This window comes from Bos taurus, chromosome 8 (assembly GCF_002263795.3).
Source record: "Bos taurus isolate L1 Dominette 01449 registration number 42190680 breed Hereford chromosome 8, ARS-UCD2.0, whole genome shotgun sequence".
Taxonomy (NCBI): domain Eukaryota; kingdom Metazoa; phylum Chordata; class Mammalia; order Artiodactyla; family Bovidae; genus Bos; species Bos taurus.
The window spans coordinates 9,930,047-9,956,150 of NC_037335.1; the positions used below are offsets into that span (position 1 = coordinate 9,930,047).

General features: G+C 43.0%; 1 protein-coding gene across 1 annotated transcript in view; it reads left to right on the forward strand.

The window, feature by feature from the left end:
* Positions 1 to 26,104, forward strand: part of INTS9 (integrator complex subunit 9) — a 126,778-nt gene that overhangs the window by 89,540 nt on the left and 11,134 nt on the right. The window contains 4 exon segments of the mRNA NM_001046363.1: positions 11,435 to 11,546; positions 14,832 to 15,012; positions 20,578 to 20,638; positions 24,738 to 24,909. Coding sequence (NP_001039828.1) covers positions 11,435 to 11,546; positions 14,832 to 15,012; positions 20,578 to 20,638; positions 24,738 to 24,909 — 526 coding nt within the window.

Here is a 26,104-nt window from a genome sequence, read left to right on the forward strand (position 1 = left end):
CTGCTGAATGAAAATTTTTTCCATATATATTTATCCCTTTGAGTCTGTTGTGTTTTTAATTCATGCTCAGCTACCAGTATCTGAAAAGATGCGTTATTTGTTGATTTATCTGTTTATATTTTAAGCCAATAATCGGGGTATGTGTTCATGTTATCATTATGTCTTGTTGATCAATTGCTCTTTTTGTCAGAATGTTTCCTTTTTTTCTCTATCAAGCCAGGAGTCTTTTTCCTTTCTACACTTGCTGCTAGTGTGTTTTTCATCCTCCCCCCGCCCCCACTCTTTCTGTGTCCTTTTCTAGTGAATCCCTTGCAGACAACATAATAAAGAATTTTTTTTTTTCTTTTTTAATCTACAGAGTCTCTTTGATTAGTGAAACCTATTTATGTTTCCTAAATCACTATTTGGGTCTTGTTTTTGCCATCTGCACATTTTTTTAGTTCATTCTTTTCCATGTGTTTTCTTGCCTTTTTTTAGAAGACTAAATTTCTTTTTGCAAGTTTGAACATATTTGTCTATTTTTTCATTTTTAATTTTATAGTGAAGCATAGTTGAGTCATAGGAATCATGGAAAAATATGGCTTACACCCAACATTCAAAAAGCTAAGATCATGGCATCTGGTCCCATCACTTCATGGCAAATAGGTGGGGAAACAATGGAAACAGTGGCAAATTTTATTTTCCCAGGCTCCAAAATCATTGCAGACAGTGACTGCAGCCACGAAATTAAAAGACACTTGCTCCTTGGAAGAAAAACTATGACAGACCTTGACAGTGTATTAAAAAGCAGAGACATCATTTTGCCAACGAAAGTCCATATTGTCAAAGCTAGGTTTTTCCAGTAGTCATGTACTGGATGTGAGGGTTGAACCATAAAGAAGGCTGAGCACTGAAAAACTGATGCTTTCGAATTGTGGTGCTGGTGAAGACTCTTGAGTCCCTTGAACTGCAAGATCAAATCAGTCAATCCTAAAGGAAATCAGTCCTGAATATTATTGGAAGGACTTACACTGAAGCTCTAATACTTTGGCCACCTAATAGGAAGAACCAACTCGTTGGAAAAGACCCTGATTGAGAGCAGGAGGACAAGGAGACAACAGAGGATGAGATGGTTGGATGGAATCACTGACTTGATGGACATGAGTTTGAGAAAACTTCGGGAAATAGTGAAGGACGGGGAAGCCTGGTGTGCTGCAGTCATGGGTTTGCAAAGAATCAGACACAACTGAGCTACTGAACAACAGTAGTTGGTTCAGTGTTGTGTTAGTTTCAGGTATGCAGCAGAGTGATTCCGTTATACACGTATCTGTTCCTTTTCAAATTCTTTGCCCTTCTAGGTTGTTACATAATACTGAGCAGAGTTACCTGTGTTATACAGTAGGTCCCTGTTTGTTATCTATGTATGTCTTATTCTTCCAGTTTATTCCTTCTTCTGTTCTTCCTGTGATTATCTTTATCACTCTCTGTCTCTCCCTCTAGAGCTAGTTTCCTCTTGTCCCTTTCATCTTCTTTCTCTTCTTTCCTCCCACGTCTCCCCTACCCACCATTGTCAGTAGTAGCTAGAAATTTAGTCTCAGGCTGTTTAAAACTCCAGAAGATAGTGAAGTAACGGGGAAGCCTGGTGTGGAGTCGCAGAGTTGGGCATGGCTTAGTGACTCAACATCAACAGGGTGGTGAACATATTTAGACAACAGTGAACTTTGTTCTTTTTTTATTTTCAACCTTATTTCCCATAAAGCTCACAATCCTCCTAGATTTACTTTTCTTTTTCCAGGAATAATGGAGGAATGTTCACCATGAGGGCCTTAAAATGGTAATCCTTAGGAGATTTTGAACTACTGAGAATATGTTTAAATTTTCCTCACATTTAAATGATAGCTTTTATCATTTGGAGAAGGAAATAGCAACCCACTCCAGTACTCTTGCCTGGAAAATCCCATGGACAGAGGAGTCTGGTAGGCTACAGTCCATGGGGTGGCAAAGAGTCGGACATGAATGAGCGACTTCACTTTCACTGTCACATGATAGCTTAAGTGAAAGTGAAAGTCACTCTGTTGTGTCCGACTTTGTGAACCCTGACTATTCAGTCAATGGAATTCTCCAGGCCAGAATACTGGAGTTGGTATCCTTTCCCTTCTCCAGGGGATCTTCCCAACCAGAGATCAAACCCAGGTCTCCTGCATTGCAGGCGGATTCTTTACCAGCTGAGCCACAAGGGAAGCCCAAGAATACTGGAGTGCGTAGTCTATCCCTTCTCCAGCGTATCTTCCCTACCCAGGAATTGAACCAGGGTCTCCTAACCACTGAGCTATCAGGGAAGCCCTAATAAATGATAGCTTAGGTAGATATAAAATTAAAGGGAAAAAAACTTTGAACCTATAACCCTATGAAACTATTTCTTCATTTTCCACTTGTACCCTTATTGCATTGAAGAATTGCAAAGCCCTTCAGATTTGTGTTCATCTGTGGGATCTGCTGGTAGAATTTTCCCTTTATCCTCAGTGCTCTTAAATTTCACTGTGATGTATTTTAAATGTTTATTTTCTCCTGTTTGTTTTCCTGTCTGTTTTTCCTGTAAGATCTTCCAATTTAACATAGAAAAATTCTTTAATCGTTTTTTAAATTATTTATTCCTTCTGGTTTTTTTTTCTTCTTGAAGAACTTCTAGTATATAGATATTGATGTCTGTGTTTTCCATATCTCTTCTTTTATATTTCTCATCTCTTAACAGCCTCCTGCTTCAACTTATGAGTTCATTCTTTAGCTATATCCATACTTCTCTTCAACCTGTGTATTGAATTCTTTATTTCAATGATTATATTTCCATATACAGTATCTCCAAATGTTGCTTTTTATGCTTTTTTAAATACTTATTTTTATTTATTTGGCTGCACTAGATCTTGTTGTAACACGTGGGATATTTAGTTCCCCAACCAGGGATCAAACCCAGGCCCCCTGCATTGAGAGCCTGGAGTCTTAGCCGCTGGACCACGAGGGAAGCCCTATACTTATTTTTATTTTACTTACTCATTTTTACTTTATTTGTGCATGGCCTTTTTTTAATGTAAATGCCACTGTTCCATCCGGTTTGTGAATTCTCTGTGTGGGATGGGTTTTTAGCTTATTGTTTTTAGTAGGCATTGCATTCGTCAGTCATCTGGTTGTATTTCCCCGTCAGCTGTTACCACTTACCTGCCTCTCAGGGAAACCCTCTTGTACCTCAGCTCCAGACACTGGTTTTTTCCCCCCGAATCTGTCTCTCTGACTTGTTACCACTTAGTAGCCTTGTGGGGTGAAGGGAGTAAGCAGGGGCTTGTGGGTGTGCCTGCGCCTCTGTGAACATTCACGCCGCTGTTCGGTGTTTTCTCCCTCGCAGTATGTTGGAGCAGGCTGCCGTCTGCCAGGGTACTGCAGAGGAGAAGGATCAAAGGGCTCTCTTCCCGGCCCCTGCTCTTCCCTCAGTGCCCAACCCTTTTTGGCTCTGGCTCCTCCTGGCGTGCTGCAGTCCATGGGATCACAGAGTTAGACGTGACTTACTGACTGAACAACAACATCATTTTGTCTCCATTCCAGGGCCCATGGTCTCTCTGGGAATTTATTCTAGTTTTTCATTTTCTCAAAATTTGTCGTTTGCCTTTCTTTCTATGCTGTCCCTGAAATTCTACAAGACAGCCAACAGCTTGTGTTTATGCTCTGTCTTGTCAGGATTTTTCGTTTTGTTTTAAATTAATATTATTTTCTAAATCGTTTCCTTGTGTCCAACTATTTGTGACCCCATGGACCATAGCCCACCAGGCTCCTCTGTCCATGGGATTCTCCAGACAAGAATACTGACATGGGTTGCCATTTTCTTCTCCAGATATATCTGTTAGAACAGTAATTTATGTTTATTATAGTAATTTTGTGTGTTACTGTGTTAGTTGCTCAGTCTTATCCCACTCTTTTCGGCCCCATGGACCCCATAGCCCGCCAGGCTCCTCTGTCCATGGGATTCTCCAGGTAAGAACACTGGAGTGGGTTGCCATTCCCTTCTCTTCCTGATCCAGGGATCAAATCCGGGTCTCCTGCATTGTAGGAAGATTCTTAACCATCTGAGCCACTTATTTTAGTAGTTTTCGAAAATATAAAATTCTCAGAGGGGAAAAAAATGTACTTATCTTAAGATTAAGAAAGAATTTACAGCCTGCTTTTCTGCCCTTTCTGATTTAATGAACTTTTCTTAGATGATTAGGTCTACCACGTGATATTTGATAGCTACCTAATTCCATCATAAGGATATACAGTAAAGTACTTAACTGTTTTATCACTGTCAGACATTTAAATTATTTAAAGCTTTTTTTTTTTTTTTTTTCAAACAACATCTTCTTCAAACAGATATGCCCAGAAAGAGGGCGTTGGACACAGTTTAAAAACTATAATACTATTAGCACAGAATAAACAGTAACCATTGGATGGGTCCCCTGAACACATTAGCAATAACTAGAGAGCACTTTTAGTTATTAGAACCGCAGCCTTTTGGGCCTTGGAAACGAAATTAATGGATTTGCTTGTGCATTGTGAACCAATGTTGAACACTAATTTTTCTATTATGGTTTGAAAAGGCAACTTTATACCCATTATTTCAGTAGTTTCCTGGCTATTCTGCCTGACTTCAGGGGTGGGGCTTGAGTTTTAGATGTGAAAATCACCAGTATAAAAGGGCAAAACCTGCATATACCCAGACATGAGGAGCCACAGAATTTGGGGGTCGTTTTAGAGGCTGGCCTAGGACAGGACACTGATACCCATGCAAGGTTAAAAAAAAAAAAAAATTTGTTTTAATATTGTTTATTTGGCTGTGCCAGGTCTCCGTTGCCACATCTGGGATCTAGATCTGGTTCCCCAACCAGCAATAGAGCCTAGGGCCCCTGCATGGGCAACGCGGAGTCTTAGCTACTGGACTACCAGGGAAGTCCCAAGGCTAAAATTTGAAGTGTGGAACTTTAAAGTTAGTGGTAGATGTTTGTTGGTGTTGTTCGTATTAGCGGTGCTTTAGGGTTTGCGTTTGGTTCATTTATGATTTTGATCTTTTCCCATCCTTCTCCTGACCACGAAAGGGACCTGGAAAGGTGTCCAAACCCCTTCAGCCCTCCTGCCCTGAGGACTATCCCTTACATCCTTGCCTGGAACAAAAATAGGGAGTCCAGGCTCAGTCAATCACCAGGCTAATTCCTAACCGGTTAACACTGGGCCTTGAGGCTCAAACAGGTGGTTCTCCAGTTGCCAGACAGGTGGTGAGTGTCTGTTAGAATGAAAGGAGAGATGTTTGACAGCAGCGGCTCCCTGTGGAAACTTCTGCCTTAGAGCAATGGTTCTTTTCTTTTTTTTTTTTTTTTTTTAGTATTTATTCATTTATTTGACTGTGCTGGGTCTTAGTTGCATCATGTGGGATCTAGTTCCCTGACCAGGGATTGAACCTGGGCCCCCTGCATTAGGAACACGGAGTCTTAGCCGTGGGACCACCAGGGAAGTCCATAGAGTAGTGGTTCTTAACGTTTTGTGGGTCACAGCCTCAAAATGCTGGTGGTAAGAATCTGATAAGAACTGTTAATAAAAAAAAAAAATCTGTTGCATATCTATATGACATTTTACATTTATTTTCTGAAGGCTGAGCTTATAGAGTCTTTAGAAGCCCATTGTTATTCATCAGGTTAAGAATCCCTGACATAGAACATTGGAAAGAAAATTTTTTCTTTGTAAGAAATAAAAATTTTTTTAAACCAATTGAGAATTTCTGCCCAGTCAGTACCCTGAAGCCTCTGGTGGTCACAGTGGGAATTCCTTCTTGCCCTTGGGGGTGGAAGAGGCTGGTGGCCAGCCTGAGAGAATGTTTTCTTCTAGCACACCGCCTGTATTTTCTCTGCCTCCTCTTCCTGACCCTTCTCCCTCGAGTGCAGGGAGATGCTCCCCCTGGTCAGTTTTCCTGAGGTCTTAAAGTCTTTGGCAGTAATAAATGTAAATGTAGATTCTTCTCTTAGTTCTGAAGAAAATATCTCAAATTTGGAGTCTTTGAGTCAGGTTTTTAGAGTTAAGACAGTTGCTTGGGTAGGTTTGTTTTGCTGTTTTGTTTTTTACATTTTTTTTCTTTCCTCTGAATTCCTCAAGTGTTTTGTTGTTTATACAGTTCTCTGATCTGGATGCTCTAGAATAAAAGTTTTCTGGTTTTTTGTTTGTTTGATTGATTTTTCTAATGCATTGTATTGTTATAAATCTGTGACTTGCTGCAGATCTTCACATGGATGTACATGTTAGCTTTTTTCAGCCACTCCTTAGTCTTCTAAGGAATTAATTCTTGAAGGAATTCATTTCCTTCTGGATATTCTCAGGAAATATCTGTAGGCTGCTGTTTCTCCCTCTGTGCCTGACCTTATGGAGATCTTACAGTCAGGTTCAGTCCTTGGGAATTTTCTGAAAGTGTCTGACTTTCCCTGATATAGAACACAAGGGATTAAAACCACTTGCTTACCTGGTGCCCAGGGTAGAGCTGGAGATGAAGGTCAACACAAAGACATTTTCCTGCCTCCACAGAACCCAGGCTTCAGGATAGCCCGTTGAGGCCGCCTGTGCTCCTCTGGTCAGCTGGCCCCATGGAACACCTGGGCTTCAGTTCTCCACTGTCAACTGTCGCATCAGAGCCCACTACGTGAAAGCCAGGCCCAAGCTGAGTATTCACCCTTCAGGAGGGGGCAGTCTGAAAAAATCACTTCTCTTCTTTGGGCCTCAGTTCCTCTACGGAGACCCGATGACTGTCTCTAGTAACACATCTGTCTGCAGCGGTCCCTTGGATATGTCCACGAAGGGCCCACTCCTCCTGGGAAAGGACACAGCCATATCCCCAAAATGTTATTTAAGAAAGACGTCTGGGACAAACCACCGCGTACTGCTCCCCACCTTAGCTGCCAAGGCCGCAAGAAGCTTTCTCTTCTCCATGGACGTAGCCCCAAGTTGTCTCAAAGCCTCAGCCTCCTCGGGTCTGTCCTGAGGAAACAAAGCTCTGTCCTCACTGGTGAGGCGGTGCCAACCAGTGAGAGTTAAACCTAATATATTTAAGGGCAGTAGCAGTGAGGAAGCTGAGCTACAAAGAGTTCGTGATTGGTTTGAAGGATTGGACTTGGGAAACGGATCCCATGAAGCCAGGAGGGAGAGACTGGACCACTTAATGGACTCCTGTCTTCTTTCTGCACATGCTGTTTGGTTTCTAACCTGGCAGAGTGTTTCCTTCTCTCAGACTTAACGTGCACTGCTTACATGCCTTCATCTCTTTGTTTGTTCCTTCCTTCCCTCATCTAGTCTGTGGTATTTCTTAACCTGCTTTGGACAGTGGGCTGTGCTCGACTGTAAGGGAAACATAAATGGGGAGGTGCTAGATTTACACAGGTTACCGTAGAGGAAGAAGATGGGTGCCCACAGGACTTTATCCAGGGTCCAAATGATGGGTCCTGTTAGGTTAGAAATCCAGTCAAGGGCTGTGGGGATTCAGAAGCAGGGCATCCCTTCCCACTGGGGATCAAGGAGACCCCTGAGAAGAGTGAGCTCTAATTGGCATCAGAAGCCTGGATGTCATGTGTGGGACTATCAGTAACCTCAGACACGCAGATGCCACCACCTTTAGGGTAGAAAGTGAAGAAGAATTAAAGAGCCTCTTGATGAAAGTGAAAGAGGAGAGTGAAAACGTTGGCTTAAAGCTCAGCATTCAGAAAACTAAGATCATGGCATCCGGTCCCATCACTTCATGGCAAACAGATGGAGAAACAGTGGAAACAGTGGCAGACTTTATTTTGGGGGGCTCCAAAATCACTGTAGATGGTGACTGCAGCCATGAAATTAAAAGACGCTTACTCCTTGGAAGGAAAGTTATGACCAACCTAAACAACATATGAAAAAGCAGAGACATTACTTTGTCAACCAAGGGCCATCTAGTCAAGGCTATGGTTTTTCCAGTGGTCATGTATGGATATGAGAGTTGGACCATAAAGAAAGATGAGCACTGAAGAATTGATGCTTTTGAACTGTGGTGTTGGAGAAGACTCTTGAGAGTCCCTTGGACTGCAAGGAGATCCAACCAGTCCATCCTAAAGGAGATCAGTCGTAAGTGTTCATTGGAAAGACTGATGCTGAAGCTGAAGCTCCAATACTTTGGCCACCTGATGCGAAGACTTGACTCATTTGAAAAAACCTTGATGCTGGGAAGGATGGAAAAGGGGACAACAGAGGATTAAATGGTTGGACGGCATCACCGACTCAAGGGAGATGAATTTGAGCAGACCCCAGGAGTTGGTGATGGACAGGGAGGTCTGGCGTGCTGTGGCCCGTGGGGTTGCAAAGAACCGGACACGACTGAGCAACTGAACAGAACTGAGGAATCCACAAGAAATGTCTGAGTTAGTTATAGGGCTAAATCTGTGAACATCCAGTGTGACTCAGTCATGAAGTATTTTATAACGTCCCAATTATGTTGCTAGTCATGTTGTAGCACTGCCTTTGTTTTTTATTATGGGCATTTAATTTTTAAAGGAACATGGTGGTAATGGCTGAGGTTCAGAGATGATGGTGTTTTCAAGGCCAGAATTGCTTCTGAGTCATTGTTTAGATTAGTTGTCTTCAGTTAACCTTTTGGAGATCATGGCCCCAAATGACAACCCGATTAAATCTGTGGGAGAATGGATATAGGGAGACAGAGTTGTTTGTACGATTTTTGGAGGTTCTGAGGGCTGCTGAATTCCCTATCAGCCCTGTGAATTATTAGTGGTTTGTTCTAATAAAGTCCTTATAAAATTGTTGTCCTTTTAAGCTAAGTGTGTGTGTGTGTGTGTGTATTAGTCGCTCAGTCATGTCCAACTCTTTGTGACCCCATGAACTGTAGCCCGCCAGGCTCCTCAGTCCGTGGAATTCTCCAGGCAAGAATACTGGTTTATTTTGTTTTAGTCGCTCAGTCGTGTCCAACTCTTTTGCAACCCCACAGACTGCAGCCCGCCAGGCTCCTCTGTCCATGGGATTCTCCAGGCAAGAATACTGGAGTGGGTTGCTATTCCCTTCTCCAGGGATCTTCATGACCTCAGGGTCAAACTGGGGTCTCCTGCACTGCAGGCAGACTCTTGACCATCTGAGCCACCTGGAAAGCCCTTCTCATCCATAAGTTAAATATACTGCCCAACAAAGCTTGGTCCCTTTGATCACCATTCCAGTTCCTTCTTGACATAGGCACACACTGAGCATGCCCAGGCTCCTCACACATCAGTGACTGTGAACCTCCATGCTTTACTCGCCATTCCCTCCTTCTCTGGAAACAACGAACGTACGTGTGTTTGTTGAGAAGGCAAATACGCAGGTCAGTTCTGCCTGAGCAGAAGAAAAGCTCTTTACTTAAACGCATTATTGTGTCTGTGCAAATAGCAATTAGAAGCTGCTCAATATAGTTGTCACAACTGTACATCTCCTGTATCCATGTTTTAAAAAAATGCTTTTCACAGTATTAAGCAACTTATCTATCCACAATCGTGTTATTTTAAAAAACTGATGAAGCCCATATGTCCATGCAGATATAAGATGCTGAAGTATGATACATCAAAAGGCACGTGGACTCAGAAATAGCAATGCACATGGTAGGTCTTGGCTGCACTGCTATTTGGAATTTTACTGAGAAATTTGGATAGGAAAGAGGAGGGATAATGTTTATCCCTCCTTTTTTTTCCTTCTGATGTTCTAGTGAGTAGGTTAAATGAAATTGAGCAAAAGATACATTACAAAATGAAAACATGGATGAGCTCTCTAGCATCTCGGTCTTTGGACCTTCTGTTTTTCCCCTTTCTATTCCTCTTATTAAATACTTTAAAATTTTTATGCAGTTTTAAAAAATATTTATTTGGCTGTACCGGGTCTTAGTTGCAGAGTGTGGAATCTTCAATCTTCAGTGAAACATGAAGGATCTTTAGTTGCAGCATGTGGGATCTAATTCCCTGCCCAGTGATCAAACCCGGGCCCCCTGCCTTGGGAGCATGAAGTCTTAGCCACTGGACCACCAGGGAAGTCCCTGTTTTTATACAATTTTAAAAGTACTATTTACAGTTATTGTAAAATATTGGTTATATTCCTCATGTTGTACAATACATCCTTGCATGGGCCTTCATTTTTGTTTCCAGTTTTAATCCTGATTTATTTGGAAGAGGTACTTCGTATTTTTTTAAATGCTCTGAAAGCAGTCAAAATGCAATTCAAAAATAGAACCTAAGGATTGCATAACATTGTGCTATAGGACTCCATAGGCTACAGGAAGATCGTGTAAATTAGCGCATGAGACTCTGAGAAATCCCTGAAGGGAGACGGGTCATTTTATAAGAAGCCCAGCCCGAGGCTCGGCTGAGGTCCCGTACTGGTAGTGGAATTGAAGGGGGCTTTACCTTTCTGGTTCCTGATCCATTGTCCTCTCTCCTCTGCCACTGACTCTTGGGGAAAAGCACCCCAGCTTTTTGAGTCTCGACCTCTGTATTTCCACAGCGATCCCAGTTTCCTGTACTTGGCAGGGCTGTTTTGAGAACCAGACTGTACAGTGCAGTGAATCTCAGGGCACAGTCTCCAGACCACCATCCACATCCCCACCAGGAGCATCTCCTGGGAGCTCATGAGAATTACATCTTCTCAGGCCCCACCTCAAACCTGAATCAGAAACCCTGGGGTGGGGGCAGCACTCCACCTCCAGGTGATCCTGGTACAGGCTCAGATTTGAGGTCCACCTCAAATTTGTGATGATACGTGTAAGATAGCTTAAAAAGAGCTTCTTTTCTTTTTTTTTTTTTTTTCATATTTTTGGGGGGTTATCCTTTTTTTTTTTTTTTTTTTTTCAGCTTTTTGCTTTATAATGGAGTTCCAGGGGGCACAGTGGTAAAAAAAAAAAACCCTGCCAGTGCAGGTGCCATGTTTGATCCCTGGGTCAGGAAGATCCCCTGGAGGAGAAAATGGCAACCCACTCCAGTATTCTTGCCTGGAAAATTCCATGGACAGCAGAGCCTGGTGGGCTACAGTCCATGGGGTCACAAAGAAACTGACACAGCTGAGCATACACACTAAGCATACACACAGCTAATTAATAATGTGGTAGTTTCAGGTGGACAGCAAAGGGACTCAGTCATCTATATGCATGAATCCACCCTTCCCCAGACTTCTATGAGTTTTCATAGCATGTCAGAACTTTTCATCGCCCCATAAAGTTCCCTCCCATTGGTACCCATCTCCCTTGGGCAACCACTCTTCAATGATAGGCATGTTGTAAAAGGAAGTGAGATGACCTCTTAACAAGTTGGACGTGGAAAGACCGTTGATTGTTCTCTTTTTCCTTTCCTTCTGATACCTAACCTTTTTTTGTTTAATATACTAAGCCTAGTTCTCTGTGGTTTTTCAGCCCATGGACCAAGCATCTCTCAAAAACAGCGATGTTCTCATCCTGACAGGCCTTACCCAGATTCCCACCGCAAACCCTGATAGCATGGTGGGTGAGTTCTGCAGCAACCTAGGTATGTGTCTCGGGAAAGTCCTACATGGGAGGAAATGGTTCACGTTTATTTTGTGATCGCCCTGCTCCTGTGGTACTTTTTTCTCCCTTTGCTTCACATTCACACCCTGTTGATGCCCCCTGTTATGACCTTTTCCCTCATTTATTTCCACGCTTTCTGTTTATCCTTCAAAACCTACTGTTGTCAACAAAAGCAGTTCTTAAGCAACTTAAATCTGAAGGCACAGTAAGAATGGTGGTTATAACGGTAAGTTTGAATTTTTAGCAATTATACAGCCGATGCTCAACATTCTCCCACTTACATAGAAACTCTTCCTCTTCTTGCTGGCAGGTGCCCACCGCTTCTTGCTGGTGGGTTTTGCAGGTGGGTCAGGAGTGCTTATAGGATAAGCAGAGTTAAAGAAGGAAATAATCTTGTCTTTGCTTTGCAAATAATAGCACAGAAAAGACTTAATATTTTGAATTCACAACAGGGATACATTGAACAGGTGTATTTTTTCCCCAAAAATATTTGCTTGGTATTATTTTTTCTTCTTTGGGTGGGGCAGGGGGGGACTATAATTGAGAGACTTGTTGAGTATTTTCTACCTGGAATAAATGTATGCTTCTTTGGAATAATTGTCAATAAAGTCTAAAAATGCTGCATTTCTTCTAGAAATATGTAGGTCGCTTCCTATCTTAGCTCAGGCTACTGTAACAAATACCAAAGGCTAGTAGCTTTAAACAACACTTATTTCTCACAGTTCTGGAGGCTAGGATGTCAGAGATGCGGTGGCCAGCACATCTGGGTTCTGGTCAAGAACCCTCTCTCTGGCTTACAGACAGCAGCCTTCTGGCTATGTCCCCAGATGGCAGAGAGAGGCTGCTCCGGGGCCTCTTCCTCTTTTTATAAGGGCACTAATCCCATCGTGTGGGCTCCACACTCATGACCTCATATAGACATGGTCACCTCCCAAAGGATCCCCTTGCTAACACTGTCACATTGAGGGTTAGGGCTTCAATATATGAACTTCAGGGGACACATTCATTCCATCACTGTTACCAAAGAGGAGTTCATGAGCTCAGGCCCCTCAGCCCTGTTACCTCAGCTCTGGGGGAGGGAAGTGGTTGTCTTCTAATATTGTCTGTGAAATTTCACTTTCCCTTGCCAATAGTTGTAGACTTTTTTATTCTTTGCTGATTTTAAGCTACCAGTAACTTACTCTTGGGCTTCCTAGGTGGCTCAGTGGTAAAGAATCCACCTGCCAGTGCAGGAGATGCAGGTTTGATCCCTGGGTTGGGAAGATCCCCTGTTGAAGGGAATGGCAACCCACTCCAGTATTCTTTGCTGAGAAATCCCACAGACAGAGGAGCCTGGCAGGCCACAGTCCCTGGGGTCGCAAAGAGTCGGACACTACTGAACAACTGAACAACGACAGTGTACTCTTAGCTTGGAAGAACAATTGGACTGGTTTCAAAGAAACTTTGTATGTTTGTTTATAACTCTAGAATCATGGAATCCAAGGGCTTCGGATCTTGAAAGACTCTTCCATGTAATCCACTGTTGCTCAGAGGGGTCCACTGACCAGCTGCCTCACATGTTGAGGCTGTGCCACAGTCAGACTGTCTGAGGAGAGGAGGCCTAGTGGAGAAGTTGTATGTTTATCATGTTCTGGCAATTTTCCTACAAAAGAAGGCTTGAAAACCGATTTAGTTCACTCCTCTCGTAAGCAGTGAGGAAGCTGAGGCCCAGGAGGTTGCAGTGGCTTTCCTGAGGTCCCACAGCTTGCGATGGAGTGGGACTGGAGCCCTGCAGCGCTCTCACCTTTTCCTTGGTTCCTACTCCAGCAGTGGCGGGTCAGCCAGTCCTCCGTGCACAGCATCTTGGAGAATACGGGTGTGAGAGTTGGGACATACAGGAGGATAGAAGGCATCACAGAGTTCAGGTTCTGTGCCCTAACTTTGCTTGTTTTCATCTATATTGGAAACTAGACGAAGAAAGAAATTGAGAGCTTGACTTGTCTCAGCCAGTTACAGTTTCTACTACGATTTTGGTTAGAAGTTGCAATTCCTCATTTGATAACTGATTTTAAGCCTTTAAAGAATAGAGGATTTTCTTTTGGACAAAACACTCATGGAAGAAAATGCCACTAGAATGAGTCAAATGGAAAAACTTGGCCTATTTCCTTATGGGTCACTCAGCAATGATCAGAGCCCAAACAGAGACAAAGAAAGTTCTGAGCAGGAGCTGAAAAGAGAAGGCGCTGGGATGGTCCGTCCCGAAGCTCATCTGCCATTGGGAACTTGAAAACCCAAATCCATGCCTGCACACCCTGGTCCCCGGGCCTGAGATGTTGCTGATCCCTCAGGTGATCATCAGTAAGCCTCTGGACCCTCCCACTCTGGTGCTAGTCTTCAAAAGAAGTCAGTGTTGGGACTTCCTTGCTGTCTAGTTGGTTAAGAATCCTCCTGCCATTGTAGGAGACGTGGGTTCTATCCCTGATCCAGGAAGCTCCTGCACGCCTCAGGGCAGCCAAGCCCGTGCACCAGAACTGCTGAGCCTGCACTCTAGAGCCTGGGAGTCACACCTACTGAAGCCCAAGACCCTAGAGCCCGTGCACCACAAGAAAAGCTGCTGCAGTGAGAAGCCCTGATCACAACTGGAGGAAAGCCCTCCCAGCAACCAAGACCCAGCGGGCCAAAAATAAATAGTTCATATTTTTTTTAAAGTCCATTGTTTGTTGAATGGACCAGTGACTGAGAATCCTTACTAAAATTGTTCCTTTAAAAAAATAACTCAGGGTCCTCCCCACCTACACACTATAATACTGCTGATTTTATTGCTGTTTGAACTACATAGCAAGCAACTGAAAATCAGAACTCAAATCTTTTTTTGTTCTTTATGTTTTGATGAAAATTTTTGTTTTGATGACTTTTGCTTAAGAAAATAGTGTATTTGTTATTCATTTAAAGTGGAGGCAAGATTACATGGTTTTTTTCCCCATGTATGGGTATGAAAATCTTTTTTGCACCAAATATCTCAGTTGATAGAATATTAATTTTTTGGTACATTTTCCCCAAAAAAACCAAGTTGATTGTTACCCAAATGAAGTGAATTATAGGAACAGAAGTGGAAAAATGAAAGAAATGCAAACATAATTTGTAAAGTTCTGTCCTCCCTGTATAAAACTGTTCTTTTGATGCTACTTTCCCCGCCTCTGGCCTCAGCTCTTCTCTTTTCTTTTTTGTTTTTAATATTATTGAAGTCCGTCTGAGTTACAGTGTCCTGTGGCTTCCACCCTTCTAGCACTGACAGTTCGAAATGGAGGAAACGTGTTGGTGCCCTGCTACCCTTCGGGAGTGATCTACGACCTCCTGGAGTGCCTGTACCAGTACATCGACTCGGCCGGCCTCTCCAGCATCCCTTTCTACTTCATCTCCCCGGTGGCTAACAGTTCACTGGAGTTTTCACAGATTTTTGCCGAGTGGTAGGTCTCTGTTTTTCCTGTGATCCCTACAGTCAAGCAGTAGGAAAAGAAAAAGCTTTTTAGTTTTAATTTAAAAAGAAATAGAAATAATCTTATTTTTTCTCACCTTACTGTGAAACCTTCATTTTTTTCTTTTTTCCTTTCTGTGATATGAAGATTGTATTAATGAAACCCAGAGCAGTTACTTTGCTAGGATTTAGGAGAATTGTTATTAAGAAGGGAAGGAGGAAAGGCAAAGACGTAACTTAGCCACCAGTTTCAAAATGAACAATAACTGTTATGCACTTACCTTCTCACATGCTTCCCTCTGTCTGTTACAAAGTGCAGTTACATTCTTAAAGCTAAAAAAAGTCTCCAACCCAAGCTCATGTTCTCTGAAATTTTTTATACCAAATCTGATGGGGAAAACTAGCTTATTTTTCCATTTCAATAGTATATTTGGTGACAGTGTTTTATTACAACAGGAAATTATTTGATCAAATCCTAGGATGGGTAAATTATTGAACAATATGAAGTGGGTGAACCTTTTCAGGATTGTTTAGACAGATGTTTGAATCTAACTCACCTGGCCACAAAAAGGCAGGGTAGGAGGAAATACTGTAAATTACACACCGGACTTAATGGTACCCAGGGATGGGGTTGTGACACACAGGTGTGCTTAATCCCGTCTACTGGTGTGATGACCTAATGGGCACAATAGTCCACAAAGCCTCTGATTTAAGAGGATTTGTACATTACTCTGTGCAACGTTCACGAACTCTGGGAGATAGTGAAGGACAGGGAAGCCTGGCGTGCTGAAGCAACTGAACAGCAACTGCGCAGCATACCTCTTCGCACAGATTATCCCAAAGTCACGCTTGCCTACCCCACTTTTAAGTATCGTTTTTTTCTTCCCATTTTAGTTGTGCTCAAGGCCCTTTTTTTCTGTTTTTAAATTCAGTCTTCTCCGTCCAACGTGTGTATTATTCATGTTCGTTCATAGGACTTTTTGTTGTTGTTTATATTATATTTGACTTAGTGACTAACAATAAAAGGTCACTTTTATTGGCGGCCATTGGATTTCTTCTTTGATTAGAAGTCTCTTCTCCGCATTATGGGAAGGTAATCTTGACTAGGTGGCAGTCCACATGAGGATCGCTGCACGTTCATCAGCATGTCCTGAACGTCTTCATCCAGACCCTCAGCTGAAAATACTGAACGATGCAGGCTCGGGGACCAGCCCTGTGGGCAGTGTCCTAACTGGTGTCTGTGCTTCCATCCACTCTTGTCAGAATGTCTGATGGGGTAGGACTCGGGACTGGTAAGAGTAGGTTGTTTTTGAGTTCCTGTTTTTTGTTATTTGTTTTTAATATGAGTGTAATACATGTTTACTAGAGAAAAAGAAAGTTACAGAGAACAGTAAAAAATAATCAGAACCCATGATCCCACTACCAGAAATAATGTCACTATTAGATTCTGATGTATTTCATCTTTCTATGTAGGGATCATGCTGAATATTTAATTGTGAATCCTGCCTTTAAATTTTTTAATCCGCATTGCAGGCAGATTCATTCCCAGCTGAGCCACCAGGGAAGCCCAAGAATACTGGAGTGGGTGGCCTATCCCTTCTCTAGTGGATCCTCCTGACCCAGGAATCGAACCGGGGTGTCCTGCATTGCAGGCGGATTCTTTACCAGCTGAGCTACCAAGGAAGCCCAATACTAGATTAGAGCATTAGAAAATCCTTGATACCATCATTTTTCCTTGACTGCATTATGACATCATCACTCATCATTTATACATAGTATAATTTACATAACTGTTGTCTTATGGGTGGACAGGCTTTTCCCAGTTTTTTTCCTTTTAGTGATAAATTTTCGATTAATATCATTCTGTATATTTATGACTACATCCGCTTTGGGTAAGTTACTAAAAATAGTATTACTGGAACAAAAGATGTACATAGTTTTTAATGTTCATTATACAAATCTAAATTGCTTTCCAGAAAAATGTTTGTGTCTTCTGTAAATTACTCCTTATTTGCCTATTTACATACCAGAGGTGTTGTACCTTTATCTATTTATTTGAACCCTATACATGTATTAAAGATCCTAATGCTTTGTTATATCTACAGACATTGTTTCCCATTTTGGCCCTTTTTTCAGTTTTGTCTTTTGAATTTGTTTTTTCAATAATAACTTGTTCCTTTTAGTAAACAATTTTAAGTATAGAAAGGCTGCAGATATAGTACAGAAACTCCCATATACCTTCTCCTCAGGTTCCCCCCTACCCCAGTGTTCATATCTTACATGGTCATGCATTCTGTATCAAAGCTAAGAAATTAACATAAGCACAGTATTATTAACTGAACTCCAGGCTTTATTCATATTACACCAGCTATTCCACCAATGCCTGTTTCCTCTTCCAGGATCCGATCCAGGGTAGCACATGGCACTCATTGGTTCATTCCTCTTTAATATTTATGTGCTTGGCTGCACTGGGTCTTTGTTACAGCATATGAACACTTAGTTACAGCATGTGGGGTCTAGTTCCCTGACCAGGGATTGAACCTGGGCCTCCTGCATTGAGAGCACCGAGTCTTAGCCACTGGACCACCAGAGGAGTCCCCCACGTTGCATTTCAGTTCAGTCGCTCAATCATTTCTGACTCTTTCCAACCGCATGGACTGCAACACGCCAGGCCTCCCTGTCCATCACCAACTCCCAGAGCTTGCTCAAACTCATGTCCATTGACTCGGTGCTACCATCCAACCATCTCATCCTCTGTTGTCCCCTTCTCCTCCTGCCTTTAATCTTTCCCAGCATCAGGATCTTTTCACATGAGTCAGTTTTTCACATCTGGTGGCCAAAGTATTGGAGTTTCAGCTTCAGCATCAGTCCTTCCAATGAACATTCAGGACTGATTTCCTTTAGGGTTGACTAATTTGATCTCTTTGCAGTCCCAGGGACTCTCAAGAGTCTTCTCCAACACCACAGTTCAAAAGCATCAATTTTGGGTGCTAAGCTTTCTTTATGGTCCAACTCTCACATCCATACATGACTACTGGAAAAACCATAGCTTTAACTAGACAGACTTTGTCCGCCAAGTAATGTCTCTGCTTTTGAATATGCTGTCTTGGTCATAACTTTATTCCAAGGAGTAAGCGTCTTTTAATTTCATGACTGCAGTCACCATCTGCGGTGATTTTGGAGCCCAAAAAAATCAAGTCTGTCACTATTTCCATTGTTTCCCATCTGTTTGCCATGAAGTGATAGAACCAGATGCCATGATCTTAGTTTTTTGAATGTTGAGTTTTAAGTCAGCTTTTTTACTCTCCTCTTTCACTTTCATCAAGAGGCTCTTTAGTTCTTCTTGCTTTCTGCCATAAAGGTAGTGTCATCTGCATATCTGAGGTTAGTGATATTTCTCCTGGCAGTCTTGATTCCAGCTTGTGCTTCATCCAGCCCAGCGTTTCTCATCATGTACTCTGCATATAAGTTAAATAAGCAGGGTGACAATATACATCCTCGACATACTCCTTCCCCAGCTTGGACACAGTCTGTTGTTCCATATCCTGTTCTAACTGTTGCTTCCTGACCTGCATACAGATTTCTCAGGAGGCAAGTAAGGTGGTCTGGTATTCCCATCTCTTGAAGAATTTTCCACAGTTTGTTGTGATCCACACAGTCAAAGGCTTTAGCATAGTCAATGAAGCAGATACAGGTGTTTTTCCGGAATTCTCTTTCTCTTTCGATGATCCAACAAATGGTGACAATTTGATCTCTGGTTCCTCTGCCTTTTCTAAATTCAGCTTGAACATCTGGAAGTTCTCAATTCATGTACTGTTGAAATCTGACTTGGAGAAATTTGAGCAATACTTTGCTAGCGTGTGAGATAAGTGCAATTAAGTGGTGGTTTGAACATTCTTTGGCATTGCCTTTCTTTGGAATTGGAATAAAAGCTGACCTTTTCCAGTCCTGTAGGCACTGCTGAGTTTTCCAAATTTGCTGGCATATTGAGTGCAGCACTTCAAAGCATCATCTTTTAGGACTTGAAATAGCTCAGTTGGAATCCCAGCTTTGTTAGTAGTGATGCTTCCTAAGGCCCACTTGACTTCTCATTCCAGGATGTCTGGCTCTAGGTGAGTGATCACACCGTCATGGTTGTCTGGGTCATGAAGATCATTTTTGTATAGTTCTTCTGTGTATTCTTGCCACCTCTGCTTTATATCTTCTGCTCCTGTTAGGTCCATACCATTTCTCTCCTTTATTGTGCCCATCTTTGCATGAAATGCATTTATCTCTTTTATTTTTTGACAGAAGTATTTTAGTTTTATACTTTTATATACTGATGCTAACTGATATATTATCCTTTGCAGCACTCAACATTAAAGTTTTAAACCAAGCTCTTTTATCCCTTTTACTGAGTTTGAAATAAAGACACTACTATTGTCTGTTTAGACACTATTAATAAGTAACCCTTCAAAAAGTATCATGTTTTTGTGTTTTACTTCTTCTTCCACAAAGGAGTTGTGGAAGTGATGTTTTAAAAAGTGATGTTTTTAAAGTCGAGTTCAACCAAAGGTAGGAAAAATTAGATAACAGATTGTGTAATGAAGTTAAGACTAAACCTAGACCCCCAGAGTCCTGAATTATTCCATCAAAAGTAATATCTGTTAGAAATGTTGAAATGCTTTAATTCTGCTTTAGTAGGATTCTTAGAAGCGGGTTCTAACAATCACTGCATGTGTTTTTTCCCCCAACTTAAAAATGTCAGACCTACAGAGCACCACATACCTTGATTAACTTTTTATCATATTTGTTTTTCCAGAAATCTCCGTGTCTTAAATGTCACATCTGACTAGGGAAAAACAGACTACCTAAAACAGTCAGTGTCTCTGAATTAAGATAGTTCCTGGAGAGATTTATTACTCTCCAGTTAGACTTACCAAATTCTGCTATTTATGAAATGGTACATGTACAAATAGAAATCTGTCTCAACAGAAAATTACTTTCTACTCAGAATTGGTCACTTTGGAATTTCCTGGTGGTCCATGGTTTGGACTTCGTGCATCCACTGCAGGAGGCATGGGTTCAGTCCCCGGTCTGGGGATTAAGATCCTTATAGCCTTGTGGTACAGCCAAAAAAACTGACCACAACTAAATGAAATACAGTATCTTGGATCCTGGAGGAGAAAAAAAAAAATCAGTGGAAAAACTGGTGACAGCTGAGTAGAGTCTAGAGTTTAGGTAACTGTAGTGTGCTGATGTCAATGTCTTAGTTTAGCAAAACAGTGAGATGATGAACTCTGTACTATCTTTGCAAATTTTCTGTAAATCTAAAATTACTCCGAAATTAGAAGCTTGTGTTTTAAGGGAAAAAATTTATTGAGGAATTTCAAAGGTTAAAAATACACTCACAAGAGACTTACATCCTAATTACTTTATAAATGCCAGCTATTTACAGTGAGATTCACTGGCAGGAAAATTTTAAACCTCAGCATGTATTTGCACTGTTTAACCACTAGGTGGCAGCAAATGCCTCTGTGCACTGTGCCTAATGTGCTCATCTTTTTTGTTTTTAAAGGCTTTGTCACAACAAACAGACTAAGGTGTACCTCCCAGAACCGCCTTTTCCTCATGCTGAGGTAAGAAAATGGAATCACTAGGTCAGAGCAAGTAAGAAATGTAGGTAAAGATATGTGGGTGGAAATAGCAGATCATTAGAATTAAGAAATGTGGAGATAAACTGATACAGCCTTCTGTTTGCCTTGTAAGGTGGCGTGAATATGCTAACTCAAGATGTGTTACTTTCTCTTCTTATTAACACCTTACATTTCCAGTATGTTGCTCAGTTCATAGTCTACTTCTGTTGCATTGACTGGGTGAGGAATTTTATTCTAGTATCTACTACTGCCTTTTTGCATAATAGATTTACTTATTGTCAAAGTCTTCCTACGAGTTGGTTGTGTCTTAGTATAAGGGCTTCCCAGGTGGCACTAGTGGTAAAGAACCCACCTGTTAGTGCAGGAGACGCCAGAGACATGGGTTCAATCCCTGAGTCAGGAAGATCCCCTGGAGAAGGAAATGGCAACCCACTCCAGTATTCTTGCCTGGAGGATCCCATGGACAGAGGAGCCTGGTGGGCTACAGTCCTTGGCGTTGCAAAGAGACATACGACTGAGCAACTAAGTTATGTTTTTTAGTATAAGATACTAAACATAGCTTATGTCCTTGGTATAAATATTTAATGATGAAAATGACAACATTTCAATTTAAAAAACAGAAAAATTCCCCCTTCTTCACAGAACCAGTCGTGTTTTTATACGGCTGTGTGTGCCCAGTTTCGTGACTACTTTTGTTTTTCACCAAACAGTAAATGATGAACCTTTCTCTGTGTGCCTCACTGTTATTGCTGCTGCCTAATATTTCATAGCACATCATATGAACGTCTTGTAGTGTTCTTGGCTTCCGTGGTGGCTCAGGTGGTAAAGAATCCGCCTGCAGTGCAGGAGACCCGAGTTCAATCCCTGGGTCAGGAAGATCCCTGGAGAAGGGAATGGCAACCCACTCCTGTATTCTTGCCTGGAGAATCCCATGGACAGAGGAGCCTGGCAGGCTACAGTCCATGGGTTCACAAAAGGGTCGGACATGACTGAGCAACTAACACTTTCACACATACAGAAAGCTCACCTTTGATATTAGAAGTCAGGAGAGTGGTCATCACAGAGACAACCGTGGGGGCGGGCAGGGCCTGGAAGCGGACAAGGGGCGTTTCTGAGGAGCCGGTGATGCTGTTTCTTGATGTGCCAATGGGAACACGGATGTTTTCGTTTTGTAAAAATGCCATCCAGTTAGGTACATCTGTGCAGGTACTTATGTATAGGGATTTCACTGACTGACTTATTATGCAATTAACTATTTGACTTGAGTAAATTGCAACAAATGTCCTGCTAATTATTTTAAATCTTACTACTGTTTTCCTACTCCCAAGGAGGGGTCTTTCATTAACTAAGACGTCAAGTGGAAGGTTTTGAGCAAGTTACTTGCAGTCCTCATACTGTCTGTTTCTGTTTTTAATTCTCTTGGCTGCACCACGTGGCACCTGGGATCTTGGTTCCCCAGCCAGGGATTGAACCTGCGCCCCCTCCTTGGAAGGCAGAGTCTTAACTGGGCCTCCAGGGAAGTCCCATGCAGCCCTCGTACTGTCTTTTGAGGGGTTGGGAGGGCAGTGCTAGGTCTTTGCTGCTGCACGGGCTTCACTCTAGCTGCGGAGAGCGGGAGCTACTCTCTCATTGCAGGCTCCGGCTTCTCCTTGCGGTGGCTTCTCTTACTGCAGAGCACAGGCTCTGTGGTGCAGGAGCTTCAGCAGTTGCGGCTCCCACGCTCTAGAGCTCAGGCTCAGTAGTTGTGGCGCACGGGCTCAGTTGTCCCGTGGCATGTGGGATCTTCCCAGATCCGGGATAGAACCCATGTCGCCTGCACTGACAGGCGGATTCTTTACCACTGAGCCACCAGGAAGGCCCCCTCATACTGTCTTAACAGCCGCCAAGGCTTTTGCAAACTCTGTCATTACTACAGTGAAACTCAGGGTAGAAATCTAATCGTGTCAGAACATTAAGTGTGGCAGAACATGCTCGGTGGTGGCTTTACACTGAAAGTGTACCTGCCTCTTCCCTAGTAACAGTTCGCCTTTCCTTAGAACTTGATCTCCAAGGGTATTACCATGTTCTTACCCACAAGTTTGTCACGAATGACCTTTGTCCCACTCACAGCTAGGGATGGGAAAAGACCCAAGTTGCACAATCAGGGTTCCTAATACGTACTTATTGATATTAGGGCGTGATGGAATTGATAGCCAGTGTCACGTGACCAGTGTCCATGAGAAAATACACTTCTGCCTTTAGTACTGATGAAAAACTGCTTTACAGAATTCCTGCCTGCAGCTCCACTGCCTGTGTAGTTTAGACCTTAAAACAGCACAGAGATAATTCTGGATTGTCAAAAAGGTGGTAAGTCAGCTGGAAAAGTAGATATAATGGGGGGAAAAAATCAGAGCGCCTAAAAAGTGACTAATGTGCAAAGACCTACTGCTCTTCTTCGATTCCCAGTCATCTCTTTGACATGTGTGGGTACAAGAGAACTGGTCCTTTAGCCAGCCATTTATCCATTTAACTGGGGTGAGTAATGCTTTGGGCCACATAGGTTATAAAAAATGTCAGTTTTATTAGTATGTAACTAGGAAGTAAGAATGCAATGAGTGTTCCATCTTTACTATTCGTATCCCAGCCAGGCATGTGAGCCCTGATTAAGACCTCCAGGGTGGTCTTGCTAATGAAAGCAGTCTCTTAGAATTAAAGGTTAAGTCTTTCAGAGTAAAGAAAGTTGGGTTTCCCTTTGGGAATGGCCCCATTCTTGCCTCATCCTCACTGTTGGGATGGCAACAGGTGGGCTTGGAGTTGTTGCGGGCTCCCCTCGTATGCATTAGGAATGACTACAGGATCGAGAAATGTCTCACACCAATTCTTTATCCATCAGACAGCATCTCAGGGCAATGTTGTTGTTGTCATTTAGTCACTAAGTCATGTCTGAGTCTTTGAGACTTCATGGACTGTAGCCCGCCAGGTTCCTCTGTCCATGAGATTTTTCAGGCAAGAATACTGGAGTGGGTTGCCATTCCATTCTCCGGGGGATCGTCCTGACCCAGGGATCAAACCCAGGTCTTCTGCACTGCAGGCAGATTCTTTACCACTAAGCCTCTCAAAGGCAATACTAGTTGATACTGAGGGTCTCTGAAGTGTGGGTGTTTGTCATCTGACTTGTTGGTGCCAGAGTGAAGCAGTGGGGCTGGGGCAGCATGAAGAACTTCTGAGCCGTGTCACAAGAGGCCATCTGTGGTGCTCACTGTATATGGTGTTGTCTTGGGTCAGGCCTGATTGGCAGGAGAGTATTTCCAGGGGTTGTACTGAAAAGAGGACCTTTATGGTTCAGAACATCCACTTTTTGAGACAGGTTTGAAACCGTGCATGGCCTGCTCCTCACCGCAGCTCTCTGTCGGGAGGACGTCACGCCTCCCGCGCACGCTTCTGAAAGCCTTGGTCCTTGTGCTTCGGTCCCCACGGTGACGTAACACAGCTCCACCTTCCCAAGCGGTGGTCCTGTGCTGGTAAACGAGGTTACTGTGTGAGGTGTTAGTTGTTGACAGAACTCAGTGATGCTCAGAGTTTGGGAAAGTTACTTGTACTTCGAAGACTTCTGGGGGACTTCTGGGCCTGGGGCTCAGAGTGTCAGGAAGCTATAAAGGAAGGGTTAGACGGAATCCAGCCAGAACAGCCTGAATGAAAGTTTCGAATAAGTATGACACTTGTAGAGCTTCCCTGGTGGCTCAGATGGTAGAGAATCTGCCTGCAATGCAGGAGACCCAGGTTTGATCCCTGGGTCAGGAAGATCCCTTGGAGAAGGGAATGGCTACTCACTCCAACATTCTTGCCTGGAGAATTCCATGCACAGAGGAACCTTGCGGGCCACAGTCCATGAGGACGCAAAGAGTCGGACACGACTGAATGACTAACACACATATAGACCAGTGTTACCCAAAGACCCATCGTTGGAGAAGGTCACATTGTAGGTTAAAAACCTGTATCCTTATCTTGTATTTTTAATGTTCTCCACTCACTCTGACATGCAGCAGTCCTTCCTTCATGGGCAGGCTAACATCTCTTCCTGTGCTTTTGACACGTGCTCTAGCTCATTCAGACCAACAAGCTGAAGCACTACCCCAGCATCCATGGAGACTTCAGTAACGACTTCAGGCAGCCGTGCGTGGTCTTCACTGGACACCCCTCCCTCCGGTTCGGGGACGTGGTCCATTTCATGGAGCTCTGGGGCAAGTCGAGTCTCAACACGGTCATCTTCACAGGTGAATCAACCAGCAAACAAAACCCTGTGCTTCCCACTGGGACCATCCCTGAATACCTGTAGGATGTTACCTACCACGTAGAGACCCCAGGAAGAATTGACAGTAAGGTGTAAATATGATACTGTTGTTGTTGTTGTGTCCGACTCTTTGTGACCTCGGGGACTACAGCACACCAGGCTTCCCTGTCCTTCACCATCTTCCGGAGCTTGCTCAGACTCATGTCTGTTGAGTCAGTGATGCCATCCAACCATCTCATCCTTTGTCACCCACTTCTCCTCCTGCCGTCAATCTTTCTCATCATCAGAATCTTTTCCAGTGAGTCGGCTCTTTGCATCAGGAGGCCAAAGTATTAGAGCTTCAGCTTTAGCATCAGTCCTTCCAATGAATATTCAGGACTGATTTCCTTTAGGATCGACTGGTTGGATCTCCTTGCTGTTCAAGGGACTCTCAAGAGTCTTCTCCAACACCACAGTTCAAAAGCAACAATCCTTTAGATCAGTATTCTGTTGTAAATACGAAAGGATAAATCACCAGCAGGCGGAGGAGAAGAACAAACAAAGTGTCCCATTAGGTGACTGCACTGGACAGGGCTTTCATAGCTGTTTTTGTAGATTTTGTCCCCGAGACAGGTTTCTGGTCTAGAACTGCTGTTGACAGGATTTTGTAAGCTATTCAAAAACTGCAGGAATTCCAGTGATCAGTGTCGCTTCACCCTTAAGGAATTACTGACTGAGATGGATCTTTCTCCTTAGGTTATAGTTTGCTCTGGCTTGGGGTTTTACTTAATCATTATCTTATCAATCAGGGTCTTCAGATAGTCTTGGGATTTGAAACTCTCATAGGCATTGAAGTAAAGAGCCTTGATATGAAATCTAGGCGGAGTTACTGTAATCTCAGCCAGGTTACTCGCCTCTGTAAGATGAGACTGTAGGTGGCTCCTCCTCGGGCAGCTCTGTGCTTTTAGTGAAATGTTATAAGGAAGGAGTTCTTACAAGGCCTGGCCCAAAAGCCTGGGGAGAAAGGACCGGTTGCCTTCTGGGAGTTTTCTAATGACTTTTAAGACATGAGTGGTGGAGGAGTCTAGTTATGCCCAAAGCCTTGGGGCCAGGTGGCCCCTTCCCTGTGCTCAGCAGTGGGGCCAGCCAGAGACCACCAGGAACATCCCAGTAATCAAACAGACTTGGGTGCTGACTCT